Source organism: Danio rerio, chromosome 9 (genome assembly GCF_049306965.1).
Source record: "Danio rerio strain Tuebingen ecotype United States chromosome 9, GRCz12tu, whole genome shotgun sequence".
Taxonomy (NCBI): Eukaryota; Metazoa; Chordata; class Actinopteri; order Cypriniformes; family Danionidae; genus Danio; species Danio rerio.
This window is the reverse complement of record NC_133184.1, coordinates 42,474,409-42,490,012: the sequence shown is the minus strand read 5'-3', so window position 1 is coordinate 42,490,012 and position 15,604 is coordinate 42,474,409. Positions and strand designations below refer to the sequence as shown.

Here is a 15,604-nt window from a genome sequence, read left to right as displayed (position 1 = left end):
TTTTTTTCTTTTTAATATAGTAGTTTTGATCAGGGCTGAGGTTGATTAACAGATTTATGCAAAGAAATCTGAAAAAAAGATGCATTTTCTAAGCAGTTTAATTCAATGGATGTTTTCATCTCAAACATAACAAAAGGGAAGTCAATTTGAACAGTGCACAAAGGTTAAAATGCTTTCTTTGTATGTAAATGAGCTTTTATAGATTGAACTTGATGCAGACATTAATACATAATATTTATACATTTATTATGTGGTTTTATATATCATACACTTTTTTTCTATCAGTTTCTTATTTGTAATCGCAAAAACCATGTGATTTGGCTATAAACCATTAGCAGCTTTAAGAACAAACAAACATTAATGACTCACATGGCAATTAAATCACACACCGCCATCTGCAAATCACAAAATCATGCCTCCCTGAGAAATGATCACTTTCCAAATAGGGCATAAGTCTATGAGATCCAAATGTACCTAGCCTCCTCAGGGAAAACCAGCGCAGTTGAGCAGGGTTTTACTGCCGAGCTCTTGACAACTCACGACAACAGCAGGAGAAGTATTGCTCTGTGCACCCAAGCTTGCCTTATCCAGAAATCTGCAGCAGTTATTCTATCTCTTTTCACAGCGAACATGACAGTCCTGTTAGAGAAAAACAAGTTTATCATGGACCAGATCACCACCCTCTCTGTGCTCATGATGAACCTCTCCTCCTGTGTCAACTTCGACCGATACCGAGGCTTCAACTCTACTGATGAACTCGACAAGCAAGCCGAAAAACTGGCTCAAAACCGTGAGCTGTATGCCAGTGAGTTTACACACGCACACACAACCTCTTTCTCTCTTTTTCACACACGCACAAACACATACACAAACTCTTTCTCTCTTTTTCACACACGCACAAACACCTAAACAAACTCTTTCTCTCTTTTTCACAGTCACACACACACACACAGGTTTGCTATCCCCATAGATGTAATGGTTTTTATATTGTGCAGACTATATATTCTACCTCGATCCTACCCCTGAACCCAAGCCTTACACAAAACATTCTACAGTTTTACATTTTTAAAATGCTTCATTCTGGATGATTTAGAGTTCATCTGTAAAGTATTCATAGCACTTCAGTTTTCCCATTTTTTTTTTATTTTACAGCCTTATTCCAAAACGCATTAAATTGATTTATTTCCTCAAAATTCTACACACAACACCCCATAATGACAATGTGAAAAAAAAGTTTTTGAAATTGTTGCAAACTTATTAAAAATAAAAAACCTGAAAAGTCACATGTACAGAAGTATTCACAGCCTTTGCTCAATACTTTGTCGATGCACCTTTGGCAGCAATTACAGCCTCAAGTATTTTTGAATATGACACCACAAGCTTGGCAAACCTGTCTTTGGGAATTTTGCCCATTCCTCTTTGCAGTACCTCTCAAGCCCTATCTGGTTGGATGGGAAGAGACAGTATATGGCCATTTTCAGATCTCTCCAGAGATGTTCAATAGGATTTAGTTCAGGGCTCTGGCTGGGCCACTTGAGGACAGTCACAGAGTTGTTGTGAAGCCACTCCATTGATATTTTGGTGGTGTGCTTTGGGTCATTGTCCTGCTGGAAGATGAGCGTCGCCCCAGTCTGAGATCAAGAGCACTCTGAATTAGACTTCCATTCAGGATGTCTCTGTACATTGCTGCATTCATCTTTCCCTCTATCCTGACTAGTCTTCCAGTTCCTGCTGCTGAAAAACATCCCCAGAGTATGATGCTGCCACCACAATGCTTCACAGTAGGGATGGTATTGACCTGGGGATGAACGGTGCCTGGTTTTCTCCAAATGTAACGCCTGGCATTCACTCCAAAGAGTCATCAGACCAGAGAATTTTGTTTCTTATAGTCTGAGAGTCCTTCAGATGACTTTTGGCAAATCACAGGTGGGGAGTGGATTCTTTCTGGCCACTCTACCATACAGGCCTGATTTTTGGAATACTGCACAGATGTTTGTCCTCCTGTAAGGTTCTCCTCTCTCAACAGAAGAACAGTGGAGCTCAGACAAAGTGACCATCGAGTTATTGATCACCTCCCTGATTAAGGCCTTTTTCCCCGATCATTCAGCTTAGATGGCGGGCCAGCTCTAGGAAAAGTCCTGGTGGTTTCAAACATCTTTCACTTTCAGGATGATGGAGGCCACAGAACGTTCAGAGTAGCAGACATTTTTCTGTAACCTTCCCCAGCCTTGAGCCTGGAGACAATCCTGTCTCGGAGGTCTACAGACAATTCCTTTGTCTTCATGCTTGGTTTGTGCCTTGACATGCACTGTCAACCCTGTAGACAGGTGTATGCCTTTACAAATCATGTCCAATTAACTGAATTTACAACAGGTGAATTAAGCTGCTGAAACATCTCAAGAATGATTAGTGAAAACAGAATGTACCTGAGCTTCATTTAGAGCTTCATGACAAAGGCTTTGAATACTTCTGTACTTGTGATTTTTTTTTAGGTTTTTTATTTTTCATAAATATGCAACCATTTCAAAAGCTCTTTTTCAAATTGTCATTTTGGGGTATTGTGTGAAGAAATTTGAGGAAATAAATGAATTTAGTCCGTTTTGGAATAAAGCTGCAACAAAAAAAATGTGGAAAAAGTGAAGCGCTATGAATAATTTTCGGATGCACGTTTATCCATGAGACCTCAATTTAGGTCACGGTGAAACAAGTCTCTGTGAGTCTGTGTGTATTCAGGTTTAAGTCCACGCCAGTGGGAAAAACAAGAACACACACTCATTTCAATTTATATGAATTTCTATAGCGCTTTTAGTAAAATGTACTAGGGTTGTCACTATACTGGAATTCGGTACCAATAAATTCTGAAATTTTAAAAACGCCCATTTCCTACTAACATTTAAGCGCTGTTTAGCATGTTCTTAAGCGTTTGTGTTCATGCGCTCAACACTAATGACTGTGATTGGCCGTGAAGGTCATCCATTCACCAAACTCACCACTGTTTACTAAGTGTAACCACAGATACAAGGACACTGGAGCATTTTAAAGCTGCAATTAATCAGCGGATAACCTGTTTGTCAACTTATAGACAAACCAGCTGATTGATGTGACTTTAAAATTCTCCAGTGTATCTGTGGTTACACAGTAAAAATTGGTAAGTTCAGTGTACTGATGACCTTCACGGCCAATCACAGTCATTTCTGTTGAGCACGTCAACACAATAGCAAATCAGCATTGTTTAAGAAGGTGCTCAACAGTATCGATTGGTACCAAATTCCAGTGTCATGACAACCCTACACAACACACATATTGTATGGCCTTACCCTACCCTTACCCCTAAGCCCAACCCTCACAGAAAACCTGTGGTAAATTTTGAATATAAAAAACTTGTATGATTTTAAATTACGAGAACACTTAAACTACCTCAAAATTGTAATTTCTAGGTCATACACATGTCATTATACAATTTGTTTCCTCACAAATCACATAAACAAGCACACACACACAAACACACACACTCTATTCATCTCAGGCATTTGGTGATGCTCTCGATTGCAGACCCCAAAGGCACTAAAGAGTCATTGGTCTGTAAATCCTGTAACTCAATGCAATTCCATTGAGTTCCATTGAAATATAGATTTCAGTTGTTCTTGTGGAGTGGCAGGCCTTTGAGGTTAAAACAGTTCACTCGCATGCTGATCTTTAACAGGGTTTTAAATGTTCTCTGAGGTCCTCTTGTAATGTTGTAATGTAACATTTTGAACAATATACTTTAGAAGTAGTATGCTTTTTTCTGGTACTGTTTTAATTCCCCTCATCAGGAAACACTGTTTGAATTTGGATTGTAGATTTAGAAGTTAACCAATGGTATGATTGACTAGTACTTTTTATATTTTGAAAAGACAGTGTGTGTTCACTAATGTAAACTTCTATATATGTTTATTTGAAAGTCATCATTATAGCCCTCTTATATGGACATTGCTGTTATTTAAGTTAAAAGCTCATGAATATCAGTACATACAGTATAAAGTAGGCATGAGATGATATTCGGTTCAAGGTATACAGCAGTTTTGGAAAAGTCATGGTTTTAAAACCGCAAAGATTTTCTATTATAGTGTTCCTAAGGTATATGAAAGTTTTTTTTTTTTGTTTTTGTTTTTTTTTGTTTTAGGGCAACAGTATCTCCACGATTGTGCATCTAAAAAAACATCTAAAAAAAAAAAAATAACTTATATAGTTCAATGAAGAAAAAAGGAACTTTTTTACCCAGACATTTAGAAAGAACATATTTTACAGCAGTGATCAGAATGCTGCGAAACCGTGATATTTTTATCCAAGGTTATCACCCATGCCTAATATCACATGATCTTAAAAACAGTTACTCACACTTGTGTGGAGCGACATTACGGTTGAATCCAATAAAATCAGCAATAAAAAACATCTTTTAGTTTCAATCTGCATCCTGTGCCTTGTTTGTTAATCTGCTGCATTTTTACAGCAGTTTAATTCAATGGATGTTTTCATCTCAAACATAACAAAAGGGAAGTCAATTTGAACAGTGCACAAGGGTTAAAATGCTTTCTTTGTATATAAATGAGCTTTTATAGATTGAACTTGATGCAGACATTAATACATAATATTTATACATTTATTATGTGGTTTTGTATTTCATACACTTTTGTTCTATCAGTTTCTTATTTGTAATCGCAAAAACCCTGCGATTTGGCTATAAACCATTAGCAGCTTTAAGAACAAACAAACATTAATGACTCACATGGCAATTAAATCACACACCGCCATCTGCAAATCACGAAATCATGCCTCCCTGAGAAATGATCCAAATAGGGCATAAGTCTATGAGATTCAAATGTACCTAGCCTCCTCAGGGAAAACAAGGTTATCATACCTTCAGAATTTTGTACCAGCCCATGCATAATAACATGTGATCTTAAAACAGTTACTTACACATGTGTGGAGCGACATTACTGTTGGATCCAATAAAATCTGCACTAAAAAACATCTTTTAGTTTCAATCTGCGCCTTGTGCCTGGTTTACACTGTAAATTAAAACATGGTAAAATGATGTGAACAAGGGAACAAATGCTTATTGATGTGTTTTGGAACTTGTCTAGTCTTCAGAGCATCTACTGTATATTGTGCCTATGTGTTTTTTAATCTCTCGTTGTTTAGTTACAATGTAAATGGGTGGGTGTAGCTAAACAAGCAGTGATATAGAAGCATATGTTTATCATACTCTGCAGAGGTGGAGTTTAGCCACATTATGTAATAAAGTGATGCATTCCAAAACGGGTCATTTTGTCAGGTTGTCTTCAATAGACCTTTGTCTTAGCAGCTGCATGGAGGGCGCCATATCGACCAGCGTCATCGGTAGAATGCTTAGAACTTCTTTTTACAGCGTTCACAATAGTAATTTGTGCTCCGAAAATGGGTTTCAATATCGTTATGAGTAGATTATGGAGTGTTTTTGTGACACACAACTTTGAAAAGTGTGTGTTAAAGCTGTTATAATCTGTCAGATGTGGTGCGAGGAAAAAGCACAAGAGAAAAACGTTCTCCTAGTTTACATGTCTGCCGTCAGAAATATAGTGTGTGTGTGTCACCGGCCTGTCAGCCGTTAGCTCAGCGGCTCTTCAATACTCACGCACACACACACACGCAATACTTCACTGCATCATAGAGCAAACCATATAACTGGCATGAAATTTAACAGGTATGTAAGTTCTGCAATTTACAAAAATGACCAATAAAAGTCTGTTATTAATACTCTGCTGGCTGATTTGCATGTTGATACTAATCGCGAGCCGTTTATGTTTCATTTAGTGTGTTGTATTCAGCAGGGTTTGTGTTTTTCTGTCATTTCAAAATGTCACTTTATTTTCCCCTTTGTCACAGTTATTAAATCAGTGTGTTAGTGCGACAGTACAGTAGGCTATGTGTGTGTGTATCAAACATTTCGGTGAATTACAGGTGTTTGGGCTGGTTATATGTTTGAAAGCAAGAGAAAATGTTGACTTTAGCAATGACGAGGCTTCATTTAAATGGCAGAAGGTGCCGCCTGACAATGAGGGGAAAATGCCTCACAGCAGTTTTCATCCTATTAGATCACATTAAATATTCAGTCCAGGAGGTGGTGCTGATCGACAACTATATTAGTTCAAAGGTGATAAAAGCAGGTTGAATAGATGTAATGTGTATTTATATAGTAATGTAATGTGTATTTACATAGCGCATTTATTGTGTATGGCAATACACCCAAAGCGCTTCACAATCATGAGGGGGGTCTCACCACACCACCACCAGTGTGCAGCATCCACTTGGATGATGCGACGGCTGCCACAGGACAACGGCGCCAGTGCGCTCACCACACACCAGCTATTAGTGGAGAGGAGGGACAGTGATAGAGCCAATTCGGTGGAGAGGGGATGATTAGGAGGCCATGATCGTAAGGGCCGATAGAGGGACTTTGGCCAGGACACCGGGGTTACACCCCTGCTCTTTCACGAGAAGTGCCTTGCGATTTTTAATGACCACAGAGAGTCAGGACCTCGGTTTAACGTCTCATCCGAAAGACGGCGCCCACTGACAGTTTAGTGTCCCCTTCACTTTTACTGGGGCATTAGGACTCACATAGACCACAGGTTGAGCGCCCCCTGCTGGCCTCACTAACACCACTTCCAACAGCAACCTAGTGTTCCCTAGTGGTCTCCCATCCAGGTACTGACCAGGCTCAGCCCTGCTTAGCTTCAGTGAGTAACCGGTCTTGGGCTGCAGGGTGACATGGCTGTGGCTATTTCTATTATGTGGCTATTATGAAAACCATCTTTTTAAAGCTGTCCAAATGTGACTGTTTATACGCATCAGCTATCGACCGAAAGTTCTTAGCAATCTCCTTGCGCATACACCAAAGCATAATGGGTCATTTTGCATTCTAAGAAAAAGGTCTGTAACAGCTGTTTTTAGAGTTACACAATTTTTTTTTCAGTTCTGAAACCTCCAGGATGTTTTTTAAAGTGCAATGACAACTTACATATCAAAAAATCAAGCAAATTTGTATTTCTCATTTCATGACCCTTTTAAATGACACGAGTTCTGCTTATCTTCACAGGCATTATTTTCAAACTTCCCAAGGAGAACTCCAGCAGCCTGCCACCAAACATCGACTACACCATACGCATGAACATCGAGAATGTCATGCGCACAGACCGTGCACGCAATCCCTTCTGGGTGAAAGATGCCTACATATCGGCAACCAGAACCCAGCGGTACAGCCGAGGCTTTGTGTACCTGCAGGAAAGCATCGAGAGGGCCATCATCGAAATGCAGACGGGTAATGCCATGGATGGGCCCGCGGTCCAGATGCAGGCATTCCCTTATCCCTGCTACTATAAGGACGAGTGAGTGTCTCATAAGCTCAAACCGCACACACACACACACACACACACACTGAGCATCTTATGTAAGGTCTGAAATAGTATGGCATCTGAACAAATAATCAACAGATGGTTTATTAGAAATAACTCCAGTAGGATGAATGTCTTTTTGTTTTTCATCAAAATACTAGATTTGTATTTGAGGAATGAAACAGCAGTTGTGAAGAAGCAAAACAATTGCGTAGGAATTAGCCGAGCTTAGGGTTGGCTTTGGTTTGTGTAGATGAAAGGCTGAATCCGAGCTGTTGTCATGGTACTGTATTCTCATGCTGGCTATAAATGAGAGTCAACATAAATAATATCACAGCGACACTGTATATGGTTTTTGGCTTTAAATTAGTCGATACCGGTTTATTTGATGCCAGGGTTGTTACTTTATTTAAAACAAGCTATTACAATTTGAAAAACAACTCATTTGAATACAGCTGAAGACAAATAAAGAAAAGAGAAATCTTGTCTTGTAAACGAAGTAAAGATAAAATAATAATATAATAGGGTCAGGGGTAAAATAGTAAAATAACTAAATAAAACTATAATAAAAAAATAACTAAATAGAATAGAACTAAAAAATGTACTAATAAAAAGATATACATGAACATAAAATTAAATAAACAAAGCACACCACAAGGAAACAAATAAATAAAATAAAATCAACAAAACACAACACAAGAAAACAAATAAATAATACAAAAATAAACACAAAACAACAATTAATTAAAATAAAATAATAAAATAAAAAATAAACAAATAACTAAAATAAAATAAACACAACACAACAAATCAAATAACAAAAATAAAATAAAAAATAAAATAATATTTAATTTAATTTAATTTAATTTAATTTAATTTAATTTAATTTACACAACACAACAAATAATTAAATTAAAATAAAATAATAAAATAAAATGAATAAAAATGTAAAAAATAAATGGAATAAAATATACAAAATAAACACAACACAACAAAACAAATGACTATAATAAAAAAATAATAAAATAAAATAAACACAACACAACACAACAAAAAAAAACAAATAACAAAAATAAAATAATAAAATAAAATAATAAACAAAACTAACAAAATAAATTTTATTTAATAAACACAAAACAACACAACAAATAATTAAAAAATAATAATTAATAATTAAAAAATAAATAAATATTAAATAGAAAATAAATAAACACAACACAACAATTAATTAAAATAAAATAAATACAATTAAATAATAAATAAAATAAAATAAACAAAATAACATAAACAAAACACAACAAAACAAATAACTAAAATAAAAAATAAAATAATAATAAACTAAAATAATAATAATAAAATAATAATTAACTAATCAAAATAAACACAACACAACACAACAAAACAAATAACTAAAATAAAATAAAATCAAATTAAATTGAAAAAAAAAAATAAATAAATAAATAAAGCATTCACAAAAACGAAAAAATGAAAACAAACCTGTTAACCATATACTAAAAGCAGAAAAGTTTTTCCTTTGCATCTTTGAGAAAGTTTCAGTGGCTGTACACAGATCCATGATATTGACTACAAATGCTGTTTTATACATGCCAGACCAGTTGGCCTTGGTAAAGTACACATCAACGCATGTATGGTTCGATAGTCTGGCATTGTTGTTGTTTTTTGATTTTAAAGAGCTCATGTGTCGCCTATAGAATAAACATGCAGGAACATTTTGTTTTCACAAGCTCTTACACAGAGACCATATTAGTAATGTTTTCAAAGATTTCAAACACACATTCATTCATTCAAAATTCTGCATTTTCAGGCACCCAAAATGTCGTTGTCATATTAAATAAAACCCCAAAATTTTAAAAGTTTTCCATTTAAAAAAAAAAAATTACCACAAACAGTTATACATTGTATTGATAACTTGGGTTTAGAAGAGGTTTAGCCACACCAATAGTTAAATGCCACTGGTCAGTCTTTTTATTGTAAATTATAAGAACACAAATTATGATATTTTAGATGCAATCCTGGAGCTTTCTGACCCCTTATAGACAGCAAGGATCACAGAAAAGGAGCCAAAAACATTGCCAAAGTACTCCAAGTGACTTCAGTGGTTCAACTATAACCATGCAAAGCTCCAAAAACACCTTTGGGTGCTGAAATAACTGTAAAGATGGCTTTGCTTGCTTTTCATGTCAACTCATGTGAAGAGTTCAGATGCAAAAACCTTCAAGTGGCAGTGCCATCTGAAATTTTCTTCTAAATGTTGCATTTTCTCAGGCTCCCCTGTCTTGATTTAGTAATTTAATATTTATGGCAAAGAATAGGTTATTTTTTAATGCTTTTAACATGAAATAACTGAACATAAACATAAGAGGCTTTGTACAATTGTACAATTTCATGAACATTCCAGATGGCACTTATTCAGAGGTTTTTGCATCTGAACTCTTCATATTTACTATGTGCAATTTGTAGCATGCAAACTTGTAAAACTTAAACTGGTTAAGTATGATAAACATGCCCTCCACCTAATAACACTCTTTCCTTCTAGATATCTCAACAGCATCGCGTTTGCCTTCCCAATGGCGCTCATGATTTCCTGGGTGCTGTTTATTGCACACTTTGTCAAGAAACTAGTGCACGAGAGAGAGCTGCGTCTTCACGAGGTATGGAGCCAAACCAATTTCTCCACAATCTCTTCTCATAAACTTTCATTAAATGTCTCCCTTATCTTGCAGTACATGAAAATGATGGGGGTCAATCCCATCAGCCACTTCTTTGCCTGGTTAATTGAGAGCGGTGCGTTCCTGTTGGTGACCGTCATCATCCTCACCATCATTCTGAAGGCTGGCGGGATCCTTCCTCGCAGCGATGGATTTGTGCTCTTCCTCTACCTCTGCGACTACGGCTTCAGCGTCCTCGCGGTCAGCTTCCTGGTCAGCTCCTTCTTCGATAAGACCAACATCGCCGGGCTGAGTGGCAGCCTTATCTATGTCATCTCTTTCTTCCCCTTCATTGTGCTGATCCACTTGGAGGACAACCTCTCCTTCTCTGTGAAGAGCGCTCTGGTGTGTATCATGTTTTAATTGGTTTTTGCAGTTTAACATTGTTGTACAGTCACATTTTGAAGATTTGCATAAACACTTGAGATTCATTAATGATAATTATTCTATCAGGCAGTTGAATGCTTAATTCTGATTGGCTGGTGAACATTATAAGGTGTGCAGTTATTTTCAGAGGAATGCTTGAAAAAGGTATATCAAAGCAGCTTTTGAGCACCTTATAGTTCCATATCCCCGTGGAACTTAAAAAGTTTTAAATTTATCTTACATTTCAAAAACACATTTTTAGGCCTGAAAATGTTAAGAGTTTTGAAACCCCCATCTTTCAGTTCAAGTCTACCTCAGAATTTGTTCAAAAAATGCTACATGATGGGCATGGAGCGCTTCAAGCAGAAGGTAGGAGTGCGCGTGGCCGGCAGAGCAGGGGAAAAGGGGGGGGCGAACAACTGTCAGTTGGCTCACCAGCTCAAGACAAAAAAAATAATAAAAATCTGACACAAAACGTAAGGAAATGCATGATTTTATAGTTTACAAAATTAAAATGCAAAGAAATAAACAGTAATTAATTTAATGCCCTGCTACATGTATCATAGACTATTTGTAGTTTTATATAATATATAACCACAATTAGTTATATCATTGTAAAGATAATCATGTTTATATAAACACTATAAATAAGGAGGAGTTCTCTCCTGCTGAATCCCCGGGTTTAGAGGATTTAAAACATGTGTGTGTCAGGATTGGTGAGAGGAAAAAGAAGTGAGGACCCAATTGCAGAGTGAATGAATATTTATTCTTAATAAAATAAAATAAATGGCAAAATAAACAACCCAGAGGGGGAAAAACACCAATAAAACAAATAAACAATCAAACCAAACTAGGATGGCTGGCGGAGATCAGGACTGGAACAATGTAACAGACAACAAGACAAGGTTACATACGGTGACGAACTGGCACAGAACAGCAGACATGAGGGGATTATAAAATGTAATAAATTAACACACAAACAGATGAACATAATTAACTAATAATGGGTTAACAAGGAGGGTGGGACTAGACAATAGACGGGAGAGCACATGACACAGAGAGACAACACAAGCCATGCGCTCACATTAGGCAAGACTAGAACACGCAGCTAATGAGAGAACTCACTAACTACGCATTCACAATAAAACAGGACAAGAACATGCAGCCAATGAGAGAACTCATTAACCGCATGTTCATGACAACACAAGAACAACACTGAAGCACACAACAAAAGCACGTGACCACAATGTAAACACAGAGCCACGTGCTTTGACAACAGACACAAGACACGAGCACGCGATAGATACACCTTACCGTGTGCTCACACATATGCAACGCGCATGCTTCATTTCAGCGTCGACCAAAACCGAAAGCAACTAGACGAAGACGCTGAGAATGAAGCAGCGCGTTGCCGACAAAACAAAAACACAAACACGAGTACAAGAGCACGCGCGTCGGAGGCACGCAGAGCCCGCACGGTCGCATCAAGCGGGAGCGCGCACGCTCTGTGCACGCCTACGAAGGCGCGCCCACACAGAGACACACACAATGATAGAAACAAGTGCTTGACCCAAGAAAACTCGAGCCGAGCACGACAGGACTAGACAGGACTAGTGTCTGGACTCTACCAAAACAAGAATTTACATGACCAGAGTGGCAGAACCCTGACAGTGTGAACACAGCAGCATGGTGATTTGTCTAAATAGTAATGAAATCAACTGATAAAAGTCTGCCATTCTCTAATACCCGTACAGCTCTCCTAACAAAAATGCTTTCTGCATGCAAACAGCTTGACTGTATCGCAGGGAAAGACATAGAACAAACCCTGTGGATCATGAAATCACGTACAAGTCTTCACAACCACCTAAATATGCAGTCATGAATAATTAAGAAGCAGGATCTTCTCATAGGATAAGACAACTCAGTCTGTGAGTAATAATGAGAAACCGATGCGTCATCTCTGGACAGGCAGATAGCGTTCTGTCACCGATTTTGATCCCTCCCCAATAATGATTTTAAACCCGGAGGATGAAATTAGCTGACTAAAGCTCACAATTATCCAATTTTTCCCACAATTAAAGTTGACAGGTGCTAACGTTGTCTTAAATTATGATCAACACATATTAATCTGCTAATATCTGAAAAAAAATACTCCAAAAAATTTTGTATCCTAAATTATTTTAAACAGGTTTAAATTTTCCTATTTCCACACTTTTGGTTGCCAGTAATACGGTCAAATTTACAAGCATACTGTAAATTAACAATTACAATTGTGCTGTAAAACTACAGCACAATTGTAATTGTTAATTTACAGCACACGTAAATTTACAGCATTATTACACTCAAATTCCCTAATCAGGGAAAGAAACTAAAATCAATTACACAATTCTTCATGATAATAACAGAGCAATATATCCCTTATCTTCAATTTATACAAAAACTATGTACAGAATAGTGGATATAATATTTATAAATAGGCATGAAACTAAAGGTTTTTTAACATAAAGACATTGGGTTGAAGTTTTATACACAATCGGTTTGGACCAAAAGTCAACAAATATTTCTTTTTGATTATTCACGCAGAGTGTACTTTTCTCCTAAACTTGTCAGTTAAAAAAAAGAAGTAATGCTATATTGAAAAAGGTGTATGTATACAACTAGCCCAATACATTGGCCCAACCAGACCATTAAAAAAAAGTCTAAAATTTAATTTATAATGGTCTTAAATAGTCTAAAATTTGACTTGATGAAACCTGCAGAAAGCCTATCACTACACTGATATCATTTAGTGTATATTTACAACAGTCAAAAATTAAGTCAATTTAAAACAAACTAAACGCTTTCATTGAGCTGTGTGTGTATTATACACAGAGGAAATGTTTGAGGACAAAAACTGACAAAACTCTTGAAATGCAGCATCTGAACAACTCAACAAAGCGTTGTGACCACACATCCACCTCAGGTTTGCATTATTTACTTATAATACAACAGCCAAATGATAATTATTTCTTATGTAATGAAGCTTTTTCTTAAAATATCATTTAGATTTCCATTAAAATGTCTTATTTTGTTCCATTCTGTCCTGTTGAATCCACTCCTCATTTTAGGTATTGAGATATTATTTTGTAAGTTAATTAGGTAATATGCACTACTAATAGAATTACAATAATGTTGTGTCAGTTAATGCATTTATTAACATGAACAAACAAGGAACAATACATTTATTACAGTATTGATCATGTTAGTTAACATTAGATAATAGAAATAATGTTGTTAATTATTGGCTCATGTTAACAGGCATGGAATTGGATGTTATTAATGCCTTAGTAAATGTTGAACTATGATAAATAAACGCTGTACAAGTATTGTTCATAATTTGTTAATGTTAGTAAATACATTAACCAATGAAACCTTATTGTAAAGTTTGACCTAGATGCTTCTCTGTTAGAGTTGCACATTTAACAGTAGTTTAACTGAGAGTAACCGGTATGTGGAGTTTGGATCCAAACGTAAATTTGTTTCATTTGTAAAAACAGACATTTTGCCTTTTAAATATATAGAGATATATTCTTAAGTACGTTTATTAGCCTGCTTTCCTAAGTGTTTGTAATTTCAGGTTTTACTGTTATTGTTCTAAATATTATTTTACACACCACATGTTCTCTCCCGCACACAAATATCCCAAAGAAAGTATTTCTCAGTAAATGGAGGAAGAAATGCTTTATGGATAATTTATTTATAAATCAAAGGCGAATGGGACATTTAACAAAAGACATTTGCGTTCTTTGTGCAGCGAAATTTAATTAGCATTGCAGCTCCAGAAGTGAAATATCGCCCACAAATGTGAAACCGCAGCATTCACACAAATGTTAATGTGAGCACCAGCTGAGGACTAATGCACAGGCTGTGGCGGCGACAAAAATGTCTTTGCATGTAGTATTATATTCATGAAGAATAGGGTTATTAAGTTATTTTGTTAAATTATTAAGGCTTGCATTTCTGTGTTTGTAATTTCTACAGTAGATGTATTGATCTGTTCTTGTGTTAGTTAGGTGAGTTAAAAGTGCACGCAGTTGTTTACCTTACTTCAGTATAGTGTCTATAATAATTTGGTCATATATCCCACACCAAAACAATGGCTTTTGCTGCTTGTTCAAACTACTTATTTAAAATAAGTTAAAACAACACAATTCTTACGTTTTTTTTTCGTTTTTTTTTTGCGTTGTTTTATCCACTTCAATTTGTAAAAACTATGAAGTTAACTTTATCGATTTGTGTTGAAACAACATGAAAAAGAAGCTTTTTTTACAATGATTGTAGCTTAATCCACACAAACGACTTTATTATATTGAGTGCATTTTCATATTAAATGAGAGATTACTTACAATAAAAAGATTATTTTTTGACTTTTTTTCTACGAAGCGGAAGTGTGCTCTTTATTGCGATTGTTTTAGAACTTCCAAATCTTCTGGAAATGCAAATTCATTTCAAGATTCTGGAACTTTGTTGCATATGAAATTAGCACAATTTTTAAGATCAATTTAAAAAAGATCCCGGTCTTTTTCTTTTGGGACTACCTTCTAAACCACAAGCAACATCATTGACCCTTGACACATAAAGGTTATAAATTGTCAAATAAACTGCTACTTGTGGCAAGGAAATGCATCTTTATTAGATGATTTTGCCCCATGAGATGCTTGCAGCTGTGCTTAATGACAACATACAGAGTTTTCAAAATAAATGGTCTCCTTAGATCACCTGCCCTCTCATGTGAGAGAAATTTGTGTGTCAGTTTTTTGTAAAGGAGGGTTGTCGGAGGCTCAGGGAATGATCTTTTGTGTGTTTGTTTGTTACTTTTGTTGTTGTTTTTTATTTTATTTTATTCTGTTCTAATGTTCTTTTTTTCAAATTTCTCTTACCTCCATCTATTTGTTGGCTTATTTTTAAGGATTACTATAATTTCTACAACCCATTACATATTTTTTATAAACTTGCCTTTGACTATGTCTGTAAAAGCACATTGTACAATTATTTTGATAACCTTTAATAAACATGTTACAAAAAAAAGAACTTTCAATTCAGTTTCATATGGGA

General features: G+C 36.0%; 1 protein-coding gene across 2 annotated transcripts in view; it reads left to right on the top strand.

Annotated features, from left to right (window-relative positions):
* The window catches only part of abca12 (ATP-binding cassette, sub-family A (ABC1), member 12), a 161,177-nt gene that overhangs the window by 85,221 nt on the left and 60,352 nt on the right, over window positions 1-15,604 (top strand). For both annotated transcript variants that reach the window (XM_073913004.1, XM_681540.10), the window contains 4 exons: window positions 626-805; window positions 7,121-7,409; window positions 9,973-10,087; window positions 10,160-10,489. In XM_073913004.1, the coding sequence (XP_073769105.1) occupies window positions 626-805; window positions 7,121-7,409; window positions 9,973-10,087; window positions 10,160-10,489 (914 nt within the window). The remainder of the gene's footprint in view (window positions 1-625; window positions 806-7,120; window positions 7,410-9,972; window positions 10,088-10,159; window positions 10,490-15,604) is intronic.